This window comes from Rutidosis leptorrhynchoides, chromosome 6, assembly GCF_046630445.1.
Source record: "Rutidosis leptorrhynchoides isolate AG116_Rl617_1_P2 chromosome 6, CSIRO_AGI_Rlap_v1, whole genome shotgun sequence".
NCBI classification, from domain to species: Eukaryota; Viridiplantae; Streptophyta; class Magnoliopsida; order Asterales; family Asteraceae; genus Rutidosis; species Rutidosis leptorrhynchoides.
The window spans coordinates 332,289,236-332,307,691 of NC_092338.1; the positions used below are offsets into that span (position 1 = coordinate 332,289,236).

Below are 18,456 nucleotides of genomic sequence, written 5' to 3' on the forward strand. Positions count from 1 at the left end.
TCAATGTCGAATTCTTACAAAAGCAAGACCCAACGTATCAATCTGGGTTTAGCTTCGGGTTTAGTGAGTAAATGCTTAAGTGTCGAGTGATCCGTATACACAACCGTCTTTGCTAGTATGAGATATGCATGAATCTTGTGAAAAAAGAAGACAATTGCTAAGAGCTCCTTTTCGGTTGTGATATAGTTAAGTTGCGCTCCTTGCAATGTCTTACTAGCATAATATATGGGCTGAAAATGTTTTCCAATACGTTGCCCCAAGACGGATCCAATTGCAAAGTCACTTGCATCACACATAAGTTCGAATGGCATAGACCAATCCGGACCAATAAGGATGGGTGAATTAGTGAGCTTTGCTTTGAGAAGATTAAACGCTTTGTGACACTCCTCCGAGAAAACAAAAGGAGCGTCCTTTTCGAGAAGTTTATTCAAGGGAATGGTAATTTTGGAAAAATCCTTAATAAATCGTCGGTAAAACCCGGCGTGCCAAAGAAAACTTCGAACACCTTTGACATCGGTAGGGGCTTTAAGCCTGACGATAACATCAACTTTCGCCTTGTCTACCTCAATTCCAACTTTAGAAATCTTGTGACCGAGAACTATTCCTTTCCGAACAATAAAGTGCATTTCTCCCAGTTGAGCACAAGATTGGCTTTTTCGCACCGAATCAACATACGCTCTAGATTTCGAAGACATGACTCAAAGGTATCTCCGTAGACTGAAAAGTCATCGATAAACACCTCCATGCAGTCTTCGATCATATCATGGAATATCGCCACCATACACCTTTGAAAGATAGCAGGAAGGTTGCATAAGCTGAAGGGCATACGTCGATAAGATAATGTACCATACGAGAACATGAACGTGGTTTTCTCTTGGTCTTCGGGTGCAATAGGGATTTGGAAATATCCCAAAAAACCATCAAGAAAGCAGTAGAAGCTCTTCCCCACCAACCACTCCAACATTTGATTGATGAAGTGTAGGGGAAAATGGTCCTTACGGGTGGAATCATTCAATTTTTGATAATCAATGCACACCCGCCACCCCGTGACAGTCCTGGTAGAAATCAATTCATTCTTTTCATTTGTGATGACGGCATGCTACCCTTTTTGGGCACACATTGAACCGGACTCACCCAAGGACTGTCAGAGATAGGGTAAATAAGACCTGCATCAAGGAGTTTAACAATCTCCTTCTTAACCACTTCCTGCATGTGCGGGTTTAGTCACCTCTGTCGTTGCACACACAGTTTGAAGTTATCTTCCATGAGAATTTTGTGTGTACAATAAGAGGGACTTATACCCTTAATATCCTGAATTTTCCATGAGATAGCCGGTTTATGGGCTTTCAACACGAAAACAAGTTTAGATTTTTGACTTACAGAAAGATCAGCAGCAATAATCACCGGGAGTTTAGACTCCTCCTGTAGAAAAGTATACTCAAGATGTTCCGGGAGTGGTTTCAACTCTAACTCAGGAGGTTCTTCAATTAAAGTTTTACTCCTATATGCATTTGCTTTTTCCAACTCCTTATGCTCTTTCTCGATTGGCTCATAACCCTCGGCCATTAAGGTGGTCATCAAATCCACCTCATCCAACATATCTTCTTCACCATTTGCTATTTCACATTCACATGTTCCCTGCAATTCTAGAAACTCCTGCAAAAACTCAACATGCGTGTCCACGGTTTGCAAATAATAACAAGTATCATCTAAGTACACGGGGTATTTTAAAGCCTTATTAATAGCAAAGGCCTCATTTTGGTCACCTGTACTAAGGGTCAATTGTTGGCCATAAACATCAATAAGACATCTAGCAGCATTTAAAAATGTCCGACCCAAAATAAGTGGAATCCTTTCATCCACTTCATTTCTAGAATAATAAAATCAGCAGGAAAAACAATGTCCCGGCCTTAACTAGCATGTTCTATATAATTCCATGAGGGAATTTGATAGAGTGGTCAACTAGTTGTATGGCCATGTGCATGAGTTTAAGTTCCCCGGGTGCTAGTTTAAGGTAAATAGAGTATGGCATTAGATTAATACTAGCACCCAAATCTGCCAAAGTCCGCATACAGTCAAGCTCCCCCAATAAACAAGGAATAGTAAAATAACCCAGATCTTTCAACTTCTTGGGAAGTTGGTTTGGCACCACCGCTGTATATGCTACATTTAAAGTCACTGATGAAATGCTTTCCATCTTTTTCTGGTTGGTGAGAAAATTCTTCATAAACCGAACATACTTGGGCATCCCCGTAATAACATCAAAAAGGGGTAAGTTGACATTCACTTTCTTAATTAACTCCATAAACTTTGACTTTTTCGCCTCTAACTTTTCTAGCCTCTGTTTTCTCGGATACGGGAGCGGTGGTTGATATTCTTTAACCAACGGGGTTTAGCAGCAACAGTTTCCGGCACCTTAACAACTTTTTCAACCACCTATTTCGGACCCTTAACCACTTTCGGTTCACTAACAATAAGCGACTCACTTTCTTCTACTAATGGAACCCGCAAATCATACTCATCGGGCTTCTTTGGTGGATCATAAGCTAACCCACTCCGAGTAGTAATAGCATTGACGTGCCTATTTTTTGGGTTAGTATCCGTGTGGCTGGGTAACTCCCCCTGTTTCCTCACATTACTCTGATTAGCAATCTGACCAATCTGCTTCTCTAGGTTCTGAATAGTGGCTTATTGATTTCTAAACAATTAGTCGTTCTTCTCGTTTGTTTGAGTAACGATAGTAACGAGCTGAGTTTGAGATACCATAAGCTTTTCTAGCATAGCCTCAAGATTGGACTTCTTCTCTTCAACTTGGGGCTCCTGGAAATACCCCGAAGCTTGTTGTTGAAAACCCCCACTAGAACTTGGTTGAAACCTCGAACCCTGATTTCCTTGAGGATTATAAGGATTATTGAAATTTCTGTTGAACTGAGCTTTTACCTGAATCTAACTGTTGTTTTGTTGACTAATAAAAACAATTTCCTCTTTCTGATTCATAGTCAAACCCCATCACAATCTTTAGCTAAATGAAGCCCACCACAGAATTCACACCCAACTTTCATGCCATGAATGTCTTTGTCCATCTTTTCTAAGTGTCAACCAAACTTGTCCAACTTAGCGTTAATAGAAGAAAAATCATCGTAAGCACTGGCGCTTGTGACTGAAGAAGAAGAACGAGACAAATCATCATCCTCATGCCACTCATGAGACTACTCAGCTTTCTTTTCAATTATCTCAATAGCCTCATGTTCTATTTTGTCCATAAGACTACGCCGTGCAGCTTGATCAATAGTAACAAGGGTGCTAATGTTACACCCCTTATAGAAAGTATGTACCTTATGAAAGGTATCTAACACGTGTTGAGGACAAGCTTGCAACAAACGGCTGAAGCGATTCCAAGCAGCATAAAGAGTCTCATTAGGCTTTTGACAAAACTAAGAAATCTTCTGTTGAAGTCGAGTGGCGGAAAATACTTGCTTAAAAAATTTTCCATCAACGTGTTCCAATCCTCAATCGTACCCTCGGGTAAACTATCCAACCAAACTCTAGCTTCCCCTTTTAGTGACCATGGGAAAAGCTTTAAGTAAATAACATGATCATGGACATTCTTGACTTGAACAACCCACAAATCTGCAGAAAAATACGAAGATGCTCGTTAGCATCCTCATTTGGCTCTCCTCCGAACTGACATTTGGTCTCAATCAGGCTGATGATGGGGCCCTTAATCTCAAAATCATCAGTGACTTCCGGAGTTCTGATCGCATTACCCTGGCCAACTCGGGTGGCCTTCATCCTTTCCGCCATACTCTGACCTTGTTGTGCCATTTGACGAACTATGGGAACCTCTTGCTGAACTGGAATATTAGGTACAACTGGAGTATTAGGTACCACTGGTTACTGAGGAAATACCAGTTTAAAGATTACTACACACTAACGGGTAGTGTACCCGATCGTGTGATAGTATAGAGTTGGTAAATCTAAGATCGTTCCAAGGACAGTTTACCAATGAGAATTAAGATTGTAACTAACGGAAATAAACTAAGATTAATCTAGGAAAATTGAAAGTACGAGATAATTGAGTTTGTGGCTATTTAACGATTAGCCAAATCCATGATAACTTGAACTAATTAACAAAGAAAGACAATATTTTTGGTATTTTTACGTTTAAGCTTTAAAGCAAATAGACAAGATAGTTGTAAAATCAAATAAGAGAACGAATGTTCGTCTAGACCTTTTTCACCTAGTGCTGGATGCAATTTAATTAAGCTCAAATTGTGGACTAAAGCATGTGAATTACCTAATCGGTCCACCTAGAATTCTCCAGCGCAGACACAACAACTAAGATTACACAACACGGAAATCCCCGTCACTTAAGACCTCCTAGATGTGATAAGTTAATTCAACTGATAATCAGGTTCAAATTATGATTCTACTCTCGTAGTTATCAATAACCACACCAACACTCGGTGTGAGTGATTTACACCTAATTCGTCTAGCCTTTTGAATTCAATTTACTATTGTCTCCGATTAAGCAAACAACCAATTAAGACAAACCAGTTGAAAATATATATATTAAATTGATGAACTCTCGTCCTATCAAACAAACATATAATCAATTAAATCGAAAAAACAAGTGTCATTAAATGCATTCATGTATTCAAAACTTCAAATCAAGATACTTATAGTCCAACAATTAATGAAAATCACATCCAACACATAGGTTTATTAGTCTAGTAAACATTAAGAAACTAGCCAAAAATCATGGCAACAATTGAAATCAAAGAAATAATCATAAAAGAATTCATTGTTAATAAATAAGGAATCAACCTAACACGATGAATCTTGATTGATGCTTGGATTGATCCTCGTTAGTGGAATGATTGAAGCATTTGAGTGACCTTGGAATTCCCCAAAAGTCATCATAATTCGTCTCTTAGGCTCTCAAAATCGGCTGACTAAAAGATAATCACTTAGGGCAAAAACTGCTTCCTTAAATAGTTCAACTGATCTGGCTGACCCATTTGCGTGGTGCACGTATTTTTCGCGACGCGCTTTTGTAAAGAAAAATAGCTGCACAAAATTAATTCCTGGCGGGTCTCGTTGCAAGGTATAATGTGCGGTGCACATATTCTTGCGCGGTGCGCACTTCTGCAGGCAACATTTCTTCATCGTTTTTACATATTACTCGCTTTGACTGCGTCCCAAATCAACTACAAACCCATAACCTACTGTAAACTCACAATAAACTTAATAAATACATTGAATGAACACTTCTCGGCTTTAAAATCACAGTCTTCATAATAACCGCGAATAATAACCAAAAACCGTATCCAAATGGACTAAAAATGACGGATATTGCCATGTTAAATATATGTGAAATGCACAATATCACTACCACATTCACATCATTTTTACTATCACTCAAAAAATCTAGAAAATGAGATTCCTTCCAAAAACCCAATGCTATAAACTTTTCAAGTATCATGGCAAAGGTCTTGCAAAAATTTTACTGGCAAAAAAGTTTCTCGAGATAGAATCTCCAAAAAAAATGTGTATTTTCAAAGTTCTGAAAAAAAGAAGCAGAACTTATAAAGAGAAACGTCGAAGAAGAACTCGACCGCAAAATGCCTATCACTCCAAAGGGAGAAAGTTCAAAGGTGCTCCTCAAAAATTTCAGCACTCCTACCTATCTTTCATTTCTGAAATTTAAAAATAAAAGTCTTTAAAAGACTATATTACCCTTTCACACCCCTTAAAACAACTTCACCACCACTCAAAAATTCCTTTCCATCCTTCCAAACTGACAAATGACCTAGAAGCTATGGTTATTACCGTTTTCATTAGTAGCAAGGATTTGAGTCTTTATCAATCCTATGATAATGGGTGCAACATCACTGGCTATGAGTGAATCCAATTCTTAGATCTATAGGGAACCCAAAACACTTGTGTGATTTGAGTGACTCATGAAAGCTAGCCTAAGTCATATAACCTCCTCGCATGCATGCAGAGATAGTTTCAACCCTAACATAGATAACTTACCTTACTTTTTACTCTTATAATAAAAAGCAAACCGCTTAGGCCAATAGAAAGGAAACTCTGAAAAGATTTCTTGAAGTAAAAATGAGAAGTTTGCTTGAGGAAAAGAAAGGTCTAAGTGTGGGATATTTGATATCGGCTAAAAAGTCACGTTTTCAACCCGGTATTGAGGCCCAAAAACAATAAAGTTCCAAGCTTTATTGCCAAGATACCCGCTTCATCGGTTAAAAGCGAAGATCAAGTGATTATGAATCTGGTGTAAAAAGAATCAAAAGAATCGAAGCTACAACGAAGAATCCAGAGAGAAAACAGCGAAATACAAGTTACGACCCCGGAAATCAAGTTATGATCCAGCAAAAACAGCAGACCAGGGCAAGACATACGGCTTGCCACAAGGGGAAACGGCCTGCCATGTATCTGGGCACAATAAACGGGCTGCCAGGTCATACGGCTAGGCCATACGGCTTGCCATACAGCCTGTCAGCCATATGACAGCAAAATCTTTCCTATTTAAGGGTCATTTGTCATCCATTTTTACACACACTTCAATTCACTTCTCTCTCTCTCTCTCTCTCTCTCTCTCTTTCTATAATATTAGTCATACTTTCAAGGTCTTTGACTTCGTGCGGTAAACCTAGTACCCGGAGAAAAACGTCGAAGATTGTATTATGAGCGGTCTGGAGTTTGAAGTTGTCACTTTTGTATTCGAAACTCTTTTAATCTACCGGTACTTCTATCCTTTGTCTTTATACAACGTCTTTAGTTATTATGATTTGTGATATTGTTACCATGATTAGCGAGTAGTTATCTTTAGCGTATGCTATGATGTAGTCAGTTATAATGCCGAAATAATAGTATGGTTTGTGTATGTTTTCAAGATGCTTTTTGATTATGCTTTAAACTCAATCGCTTTTCCAATTAATAGACCGTAGTTATCGGCTCTGTTATTGGAAAGTCTCGAACCCCGATTCAGAGTGCACTATCTGTGTCACCCCTTGGTAAGAGAAGTCTATCGGATACAACATGAGTTTAACTGAGCACACCGGTTGTAGTAAGTCCACCGAGCTTTGGATTCCGAAAGATTCTCGTACAAAATTAACGTGTACGGATCATCAATAACAGGTCCATTACAAGGTTACAACACTATATGCCGTTTTAAAACAAGTTTGCATTCATGGAAAGATAACGTTTTACAAAAGATAGCGTGCTTCTACGAATAGAAAGCATTAATATAAGTACGTGACACGAAGGTCATTACAAAGCCACTGTTCAAAAATAGCATAAGTTATGAATGCAAAGTAAAAGTTTCGTAATTGAGACATCTCTAATCAATGCAGCGGAAGTCTAACACCGAGAGTATAATATAGCGGAAGCAACATACGTTTAAGCACCTGAGAAATAACATGCTTAAAAAGTCAACACGAATGTTGGTGAGCTATAGTTTGATTGTAACAATAATGTAATGTACGCCACGAGATTTCGTATTCAAAACAATATGAAAAGTATATGCTTAACCGTGGGCACTTGGTAACTAACTTAACGTATATATCACCCCCTAAAAGTACACTTGGCGAGTGCGCATGTTTATGAAGTATTAAACACCCGTTAAATGCTAGCGCGACTAGCCCGAGTGGGGATGTCAAACCCTATGGATTCATATCTAAGATTCGCGTTCACCGGTTCAAAACCAATGACTAAACGTTACCGAGCTAAGGGGAAATTTTATGCCGTTATATCACCCACACATATATAAAGTTTAAGTACTCGTGCCTAGTAAGTAAAACATAAAAAGTGCATGTATTCTCAGTCCCAAAAATAGTTAGGTAAAAAGGGAGCTATAACTCACAGTGAAAGTGCGGTAAAAGTCGATACGAGATAAGTAAGCAAGTAAGTCGGTCTCAAAGGTCCTCAACCTAAGTCAAAAAGTTACTAAGTCAGTAAATCGTCCAAAAGGGTTTAAAAGTACATAATTTAAGTCTTAAGTGTCATCATCATCAACATCATACGTAACAAGTAAAGTAAGTTTTTAATCAAGAATAGAGATCAAAACAAAGGTGGACTTCGTTCAGCTGCTACCACCTCTATACAAACTGAAATGACGTGAGACCAGTGGCCAAGGCTCCGTATATGAGTCCTATACCCGTTGACCAATTTTCAGAACCTAACTCGTCTTCGTTTGACCGTGACGATAGTTTAAGTGCGAGTAGGTCAGAAATTTCAGCACAACGTTACGAGGGCGTATTGACTTTGGGAAGGCTACAAATCCTAAACCGTAAATCAGATTAAGACGTGTCTTAAACGAAAAGTCATCTACTCGAACCGAACTATCTGTAAATCAACTTTTACAGAAGCCTAGGATCCTGATCGGACCCTGAAAAACAGAAAGCAAGTGCTCTGATGGGTTTCTCGGTGTTTGATGCTCATCACGGTTCTCATCCTCGATGCGTATAAGCCTCAAGTGTACAACTCTTGATGTTTTAGCATCACTTTAACCAAGGTTTAACCATCAACACCAGGGCCGTCCCGTTAAAATTATGGGCCCTGTTCAACAAATACAAAGAAGGCATTTTATATAATGAAAATTTTCATATGTATAACAATAAATTCAGTAACACTAATAATATCATGAGTACTAGTATCTTTCGATTTGTTTACAATATATATGTTGGGTTATTCTTGGGCCCCTGTGGATTATAGGCCCTATGTGACGGCACACTTAGAACATGCCCAAATCCGCCCCTGATCAACACACAAAGTTAGGACTAAGAAATAAAATACAACTCTTGTGAGAGTTTGAGCAAGGTGATGAACCAAAGTTACATCAATTTCTTAGTTCCAACATAAATACAAGTCCTATTAAGCTATAAACTTTAAATCCAACTAAATAAGCAAGACCCTAAGCTATAGAACTTAGATCTTAGCTAAGTATTAAAGACCTTAGACTAGAAAGTTTAGATGTCATGTTCTTGGTGAAACCCTAAGTCATAATACTTAGACTTTCAACTTTTACACAACCATAAGTTACAAAACTTAGATCTTGTAAAGTAAAGTGAACACAAGTTAATGAATTATTGTTTTGACAAGCTAGATGACCATAAGTTACATAACTTAGATCAACTTTAAATGAGTGAAAGTTATAAGCTAGGAAGCTTAAACTTTCTTGTTCTTGAACCTTCAAAGTTAGACTTTGGTTACAAGATTTATGAGATCAAAGTTAACAAGTAAATCTTTGACCAAGGAGCTTATATAAATCGAATTTCTCAAACATAAATGATAAATTTAAAGTTAAAACTAAACAAGTTCAAGGTTGGATCCTTTATATGATGAGATGTCAAGTTACAAGCTTGAATCTTCATAAAATGAACTTTAAAGTTCCAATACTTGAACTTAAAAAGGATCTTAAAGTAATTGATCCTTTGATTATTATAAGTTTTATGTAGGACCAAAAGCTACAAAGCTTTGATCCTTGTTCTTGCTTCTTTATCATATAAGAAATTAAAGAATACAAGATAACATATGGATTTTAGTTACAAAAACCAAAATCCATGAATAATAAATGATGACGATGATTCACGAATTTAGAAGCAAAAAAAAGGAAAGAAATAGAGTTTAAACCTTCAAGTTCTTCAAGTAATTTAGAGAGAAAAGTTAGAGAGAACTTGAGAGAAAAAGATTGTGTGTTTTTGAAATGAAATGAGATGTTTTAAAAAAAAAATGGTGGTGGTGTGGGTACTCATAGCCGACGGTCACCATGGGGTGTGTGGGGGGGACCATTTGCTTGGCATGGGTGGTAGTACATGGTGGTGTAGGCTAATGTTGGGTGGCATGGGACATAATGTTAAAATGTGTAAGTATTAGTACACTAGCATGCTTAAACTTTGTCTTACATTCTAATGGGTTTTGTCTTATGTTTCATGGGCTAACTATGAAATGTCCCGTTCTTATTGATTAAAAATGTTCCATATTAATTGATTTCGTTGCGAGGTTTTGACCTCTATATGAGACGTTTTTCAAAGACTGCATTCATTTTAAAACAAACCATAACCTTTATTTCATCAATAAAGGTTTAAAAAGCTTTACGTAGATTATCAAATAATGATAATCTAAAATATCCTGTTTACACACGACCATTACATAATGGTTTACAATACAAATATGTTACAACAAAATAAGTTTCTTGAATGCAGTTTTTACACAATATCATACAAGCATGGACTCCAAATCTCGTCCTTATTTAAGTATGCGACAGCGGAAGCTCTTAATAATCACCTGAGAATAAACATGCTTAAAACGTCAACAAAAATGTTGGTGAGTTATAGGTTTAACCTATATATATCAAATCATAATAATAGACCACAAGATTTCATATTTCAATACACATCTCATACATAGAGATAAAAATCATTCATATGGTGAACACCTGGTAACCGACATTAACAAGATGCATATATAAGAATATCCCCATCATTCCGGGACACCCTTCGGATATGATATAAATTTCGAAGTACTAAAGCATCCGGTACTTTGGATGGGGTTTGTTAGGCCCAATAGATCTATCTTTAGGATTCGCGTCAATTAGGGTGTCTGTTCCCTAATTCTTAGATTAGTAGACTTAATAAAAAGGGGCATATTCGATTTTGATAATTCAACCATAGAATGTAGTTTCACGTACTTGTGTCTATTTTGTAAATCATTTATAAAACCTGCATGTATTCTCATCCCAAAAATATTAGATTTTAAAAGTGGGACTATAACTCACTTTCACAGATTTTTACTTCGTCGGGAAGTAAGACTTGGCCACTGGTTGATTCACGAACCTATAACAATATATACATATATATCAAAGTATGTTCAAAATATATTTACAACACTTTTAATATATTTTGATGTTTTAAGTTTATTAAGTCAGCTGTCCTCGTTAGTAACCTACAACTAGTTGTCCACAGTTAGATGTACAGAAATAAATCGATAAATATTATCTTGAATCAATCCACGACCCAGTGTATACGTATCTCAGTATTGATCACAACTCAAACTATTTATATTTTGGAATCAACCTCAACCCTGTATAGCTAACTCCAACATTCACATATAGAGTGTCTATGGTTGTTCCGAAATATATATAGATGTGTCGACATGATAGGTCGAAACATTGTATACGTGTCTATGGTATCTCAAGATTACATAATATACAATACAAGTTGATTAAGTTATGGTTGGAATAGATTTGTTACCAATTTTCACGTAGCTAAAATGAGAAAAATTATCCAATCTTGTTTTACCCATAACTTCTTCATTTTAAATCCGTTTTGAGTGAATCAAATTGCTATGGTTTCATATTGAACTCTATTTTATGAATCTAAACAGAAAAAGTATAGGTTTATAGTCGGAAAAATAAGTTACAAGTCGTTTTTGTAAAGGTAGTCATTTCAGTCGAAAGAACGACGTCTAGATGACCATTTTAGAAAACATACTTCCACTTTGAGTTTAACCATAATTTTTGGATATAGTTTCATGTTCATAATAAAAATCATTTTCTCAGAATAACAACTTTTAAATCAAAGTTTATCATAGTTTTTAATTAACTAACCCAAAACAGCCCGCGGTGTTACTACGACGGCGTAAATCCGGTTTTACGGTGTTTTTCGTGTTTCCAGGTTTTAAATCATTAAGTTAGCATATCATATAGATATAGAACATGTGTTTAGTTGATTTTAAAAGTCAAGTTAGAAGGATTAACTTTTGTTTGCGAACAAGTTTAGAATTAACTAAACTATGTTCTAGTGATTACAAGTTTAAACCTTCGAATAAGATAGCTTTATATGTATGAATCGAATGATGTTATGAACATCATTACTACCTTAATTTACTTAGATAAACCTACTGGAAAAGAGAAAAATGGATCTAGCTTCAATGGATCCTTGGATGGCTCGAAGTTCTTGAAGCAGAATCATGACACGAAAACAAGTTCAAGTAAGATCATCACTTGAAATAAGATTGTTATAGTTATAGAAATTGAACCAAAGTTTGAATATGATTATTACCTTGTATTAGAATGATAACCTACTGTAAGAAACAAAGATTTCTTGAGGTTGGATGATCACCTTACAAGATTGGAAGTGAGCTAGCAAACTTGAAAGTATTCTTGATTTTATGAAACTAGAACTTTTGGAATTTATGAAGAACACTTAGAACTTGAAGATAGAACTTGAGAGAGATCAATTAGATGAAGAAAATTGAAGAATGAAAGTGTTTGTAGGTGTTTTTGGTCGTTGGTGTATGGATTAGATATAAAGGATATGTAATTTTGTTTTCATGTAAATAAGTCATGAATGATTACTCATATTTTTGTAATTTTATGAGATATTTCATGCTAGTTGCCAAATGATGGTTCCCACATGTGTTAGGTGACTCACATGGGCTGCTAAGAGCTGATAATTGGAGTGTATATACCAATAGTACATACATCTAAAAGCTGTGTATTGTACGAGTACGAATACGGGTGCATACGAGTAGAATTGTTGATGAAACTGAACGAGGATGTAATTGTAAGCATTTTTGTTAAGTAGAAGTATTTTGATAAGTGTATTGAAGTCTTTCAAAAGTGTATAAATACATATTAAAACACTACATGTATATACATTTTAACTGAGTCGTTAAGTCATCCTTAGTCGTTACATGTAAGTGTTGTTTTGAAACCTTTAGGTTAACGATCTTGTTAAATGTTGTTAACCCAATATTTATAATATCAAATGATATTTTAAATTATTATATTATCATGATATTATCATGTATGAATATCTCTTAATATGATATATATACATTAAATGTCTTTACAACGATAATCGTTACATATATGTCTCGTTTAAAAATCATTAAGTTAGTAGTCTTGTTTTTACATATGTAGTTCATTGTTAATATACTTAATGATATGTTTACTTATCATAGTATCATGTTAACTATATATATATCCATATATATGTCATCATATAGTTTTTACAAGTTTTAACGTTCGTGAATCACCGGTCAACTTGGGTGGTCAATTGTCTATATGAAACATATTTCAATTAATCAAGTCTTAACAAGTTTGATTGCTTAACATGTTGGAAATATTTAATCATGTAAATATCAATCTCAATTAATATATATAAACATGGAAAAGTTCGGGTCACTACAGTACCTACCCGTTAAATAAATTTCGTCCCGAAATTTTAAGCTGTTGAAGGTGTTGACGAATCTTCTGGAAATAGATGCGGGTATTTCTTCTTCATCTAATCTTCACGCTCCCAGGTGAACTCGGGTCCTCTACGAGCATTCCATCGAACCTTAACAATTGGTATCTTGTTTTGCTTAAGTCTTTTAACCTCACGATCCATTATTTCGACGGGTTCTTCGATGAATTGAAGTTTTTTGTTGATTTGGATTTCATCTAACGGAATAGTGAGATCTTCTTTAGTAAAACATTTCTTCAAATTCGAGACGTGGAAAGTGTTATGTACAGCCACGAGTTGTTGAGGTAACTCTAGTCGGTAAGCTACTGGTCCGACACGATCAATAATCTTGAATGGTCCAATATACCATGGATTTAATTTCCCTCGTTTACCAAATCGAACAACGCCTTTCCAAGGTGCAACTTTAAGCATGACCATCTCTCCAATTTCAAATTCTATATCTTTTCTTTTAATGTCAGCGTAGCTCTTTTGTCGACTTTGGACGGTTTTCAACCGTTGTTGAATTTGGATGATCTTCTCGGTAGTTTCTTGTATAATCTCCGGACCCGTAATCTGTCTATCCCCCACTTCACTCCAACAAATCGGAGACCTACACTTTCTACCATAAAGTGCTTCAAACGGCGCCATCTCAATGCTTGAATGGTAGCTGTTGTTGTAGGAAAATTCTGCTAGCGGTAGATGTCGATCCCAACTGTTTCCGAAATCAATAACACATGCTCGTAGCATGTCTTCAAGTGTTTGTATCGTCCTTTCACTCTGCCCATCAGTTTGTGGATGATAGGCAGTACTCATGTCTAGACGAGTTCCTAATGCTTGCTGTAATGTCTGCCAGAATCTTGAAATAAATCTGCCATCCCTATCAGAGATAATAGAGATTGGTATTCCATGTCTGGAGATGACTTCCTTCAAATACAGTCGTGCTAACTTCTCCATCTTGTCATCTTCTCTTATTGGCAGGAAGTGTGCTGATTTGGTGAGACGATCAACTATTACCCAAATAGTATCAAAACCACTTGCAGTCCTTGGCAATTTAGTGATGAAATCCATGGTAATGTTTTCCCATTTCCATTCCGGGATTTTGGGTTGTTGAAGTAGACCTGATGGTTTCTGATGCTCAGCTTTGACCTTAGAACACGTCAAACATTCTCCTATGTATTTAGCAACACCGGCTTTCATACCCGGCCACCAAAAATGTTTCTTGAGATCCTTGTACATCTTCCCCGTTCCAGGATGTATTGAGTATCTGGTTTTATGAGCTTCTCTAAGTACCATTTCTCTCATATCTCCAAATTTTGGTACCCAAATCCTTTCAGCCCTATACCGGGTTTCGTCTTCCCGAATATTAAGATGCTTCTCCGATCCTTTGGGTATTTCATCCTTTAAATTTCCCTCTTTTAAAACTCCTTGTTGCGCCTCCTTTATTTGAGTAGTAATGTTATTATGAATCATTATATTCATAGATTTTACTCGAATGGGTTCTCTGTCCTTCCTGCTCAAGGCATCGGCTACCACATTTGCCTTCCCCGGGTGGTAACGAATCTCAAAGTCGTAATCATTCAATAATTCAATCCACCTACGCTGCCTCATATTCAGTTGTTTCTGATTAAATATGTGTTGAAGACTTTTGTGGTCGGTATATATAATACTTTTGACCCCATATAAGTAGTGCCTCCAAGTCTTTAATGCAAAAACAACCGCGCCTAATTCCAAATCATGCGTCGTATAATTTTGTTCGTGAATCTTCAATTGTCTAGACGCATAAGCAATCACCTTCGTTCGTTGCATTAATACACAACCGAGACCTTGCTTTGATGCATCACAATAAATCACAAAATCATCATTCCCTTCAGGCAATGACAATATAGGTGCCGTAGTTAGCTTTTTCTTCAATAACTGAAACGCTTTCTCTTGTTCATCATTCCATTCAAATTTCTTCCCTTTATGCGTTAATGCAGTCAAGGGTTTTGCTATTCTGGAAAAGTCTTGGATGAACCTTCTGTAGTAACCAGCTAGTCCTAAAAACTGGCGTATGTGTTTCGGAGTTTTCGGGGTTTCCCACTTTTCAACAGTTTCTATCTTTGCCGGATCCACCTTAATACCTTCTTTGTTCACTATGTGACCGAGGAATTGAACTTCTTCCAACCAAAATGCACACTTTGAAAACTTAGCGTACAATTCTTCCTTCCTCAATACTTCTAACACCTTTCTCAAATGTTCACCGTGTTCTTGGTCATTCTTTGAGTAAATAAGTATGTCATCAATGAAAACAATGACAAACTTGTCAAGGTATGGTCCACACACTCGGTTCATAAGGTCCATGAACACAGCTGGTGCATTAGTTAAACCAAACGGCATGACCATAAACTCGTAATGACCGTAACGTGTTCTGAAAGCAGTCTTTGGAATATCATCTTCTTTCACCCGCATTTGATGATACCCGGAACGTAAGTCAATCTTTGAATAAACAGACGAGCCTTGTAGTTGATCAAATAAGTCATCGATTCTCGGTAGTGGGTAGCGGTTCTTGATGGTAAGTTTGTTCAACTCTCGGTAGTCGATACACAACCTGAATGTACCATCTTTCTTCTTGACAAACAAAACAGGAGCTCCCCACGGTGATGTGCTTGGTCGAATGAAACCACGCTCTAAAAGTTCTTGTAATTGGCTTTGTAGTTCTTTCATCTCGCTGGGTGCGAGTCTGTAAGGAGCACGAGCTATTGGTGTAGCTCCTGGTACAAGATCTATTTGAAATTCAACGGATCGATGTGGGGGTAATCCCGGTAATTCTTTTGGAAATACATCAGGAAATTCTTTTGCGACGGGAACATCATTGATGCTCTTTTCTTCAGTTTGTACTTTCTCGACGTGTGCTAGAACAGCATAGCAACCTTTTCTTATTAGTTTTTATGCCTTCAAATTACTAATAAGATGTAGCTTCGTGTTGCCCTTTTCTCCGTACACCATTAAGGGTTTTCCTTTTTCTCGTATAATGCGAATTGCATTTTTGTAACAAACGATCTCCGCTTTCACTTCTTTCAACCAGTCCATACCGATTATCACATCAAAACTCCCTAACTCTACTGGTATCAAATCAATCTTAAATGTTTCGCTAACCAGTTTAATATCTCGATTCCGACATATATTATCTGCTGAAATTAATTTACCATTTGCTAATTCGAGTAAAAATTTACTATCCAAAGGCGTCAATGGACAACTTAATTTAGCACAAAAATCTCTACTCATATAGCTTCTATCCGCACCCGAATCAAATAAAACGTAAGCAGATTTATTGTCAATAAGAAACGTACCCGTAACAAGCTCCGGGTCTTCCTGTGCCTCTGCCGCATTAATATTGAAAACTCTTCCGCGGCCTTGTCCATTCGTGTTCTCCTGGTTCGGGCAATTTCTAATAATGTGGCCCGGTTTTCCACATTTATAACAAACTACATTGGCATAATTTGTTTCGACACTACTTGCTCCGCCATTACTCGTTCCGACACCATTTGTTCCTTTTGTTCTATTAACCCCTGGTCCGTAGACCTCACACTTCGCCGCGCTATGACCATTTCTTTTACACTTGTTGCAAAATTTGGTGCAGAACCCCGAGTGATACTTTTCACACCTTTGGCATAGCTGCTTCTGATTGTTGTTGTTGTTGCGGTTATTATTGTTATTGGGATGATTGTTGTAGTTGCTGTTGTTGTTGTTGTTGTTGTTGTTGTTGTTGTTGTTGGGCCGTTTGTTGTAGTTGCGATTGATGTTGCGATTGTTGGGATAATTGTTGCGATTATTGTTGTAATTGCTGTTGTTGTTGTATTGGTGATTCTTATCACCGTTTTCCTCCCACTTTCTTTTGACTTGCTTCACATTGGCCTCTTCAGCAGTCTGTTCTTTAATTCTTTCTTCAATCTGGTTCACTAGTTTGTGAGCCATTCTACATGCCTGTTGTATGGAGGCGGGCTCGTGTGAACTTATATCTTCTTGGATTCTTTCCGGTAATCCTTTCACAAACGCGTCGATCTTCTCTTCCTCATCTTCGAATGCTCCCGGACACAATAGGCACAATTCTGTGAATCGTCTTTCGTACGTGGTAATATCAAATCCTTGGGTTCGTAACCCTCTAAGTTCTGTCTTGAGCTTATTGACCTCGGTTCTGGGACGGTACTTCTCGTTCATCAAGTGCTTGAATGCTGACCACGGTAGTGCGTACGCATCGTCTTGTCCCACTTGCTCTAGATAGGTATTCCACCATGTTAACGCAGAACCTGTGAAGGTATGCGTAGTGTACTTCACTTTGTCCTCTTCAGTACACTTACTTATGGCAAACACCGATTCGACCTTCTCGGTCCACCGTTTCAATCCGATCGGTCCTTCGGTTCCATCAAATTCCAAAGGTTTGCAGGCAGTGAATTCTTTGTAGGTGCATCCTACACGATTTCCTGTACTGCTAGATCCAAGGTTATTGTTGGTATGTAGCGCAGCCTGTACTGCGGCTATGTTTGAAGCTAGAAAAGTACGGAATTCCTCTTCATTCATATTCACGGTGTGTCGAGTAGTCGGTGCCATTTCCTTCAAAATAGTCAAATGGAACAAGTTAATCATACAGAATATTAAGAGTAGTTAATAGTATTTCGTAGCATAATATGAACTCATTTACAAAAGCTTTTTCTTCATATTAGCGTTTTATAAGTTTAAATTCGGGTAATACCTACCCGTTAAGTTCATACTTTGTAGCTAATATACAATTCAACTACTACAATTCTATATGAAAAACTGATTATAATAATATTTCGCGTTCAAACTTTTACACAATATTTTACAAACTTACAATACCGCTTATTTTACATATAGCATGAAATATAGCACACAATAAATTTGATACAAGATGGTTGTGAAGATAATTCTAGCTAGTACACAAGTCGTTCAGTAAAGGCAATAAAGACACGTAATTCATACGTCCAGAAACAAGTCATGCATTCTGGTTTTACTAGGATTACTTCCCATCCTTGGTCTTGTGGAACATAACCGTTATGGCCGTTGATAAGACAGCGTGTTGTAACGTCGTCAAAGGGACGAGGGTTACGTAATGTCCAACAGTCCCGTAACAATCTAAAAACCTCATTTCTTACCCCAATTACCGACTCCGTCACTTGTGGAAACGTTTTGTTTAATAGTTGTAGCCCGATGT

At 37.1% G+C, this 18,456-nt stretch overlaps 1 protein-coding gene and 1 non-coding gene across 2 annotated transcripts; one reads left to right on the forward strand and one right to left on the reverse strand.

Annotated features, from left to right (window-relative positions):
* Nucleotides 1-1,224: 1,224 nt before the first annotated feature.
* LOC139854727 (uncharacterized) lies at nt 1,225-2,305 on the reverse strand. The gene is made up of 2 exons (XM_071844014.1): nt 2,074-2,305; nt 1,225-1,862 (listed from the first exon to the last, which is right to left on the reverse strand). The coding sequence occupies exons 1-2, from the start codon at nt 2,303-2,305 to the stop codon at nt 1,225-1,227; spliced, it is 870 nt and encodes a 289-aa protein (XP_071700115.1).
* Nucleotides 2,306-3,351: 1,046 nt separating this feature from the next.
* On the forward strand, nt 3,352-3,457 carry LOC139856293 (small nucleolar RNA R71). The gene has a single exon (XR_011761784.1). It is a non-coding gene; the product is annotated as a small nucleolar RNA R71 (small nucleolar RNA).
* The last annotated feature ends 14,999 nt before the right edge of the window (nt 3,458-18,456 follow it).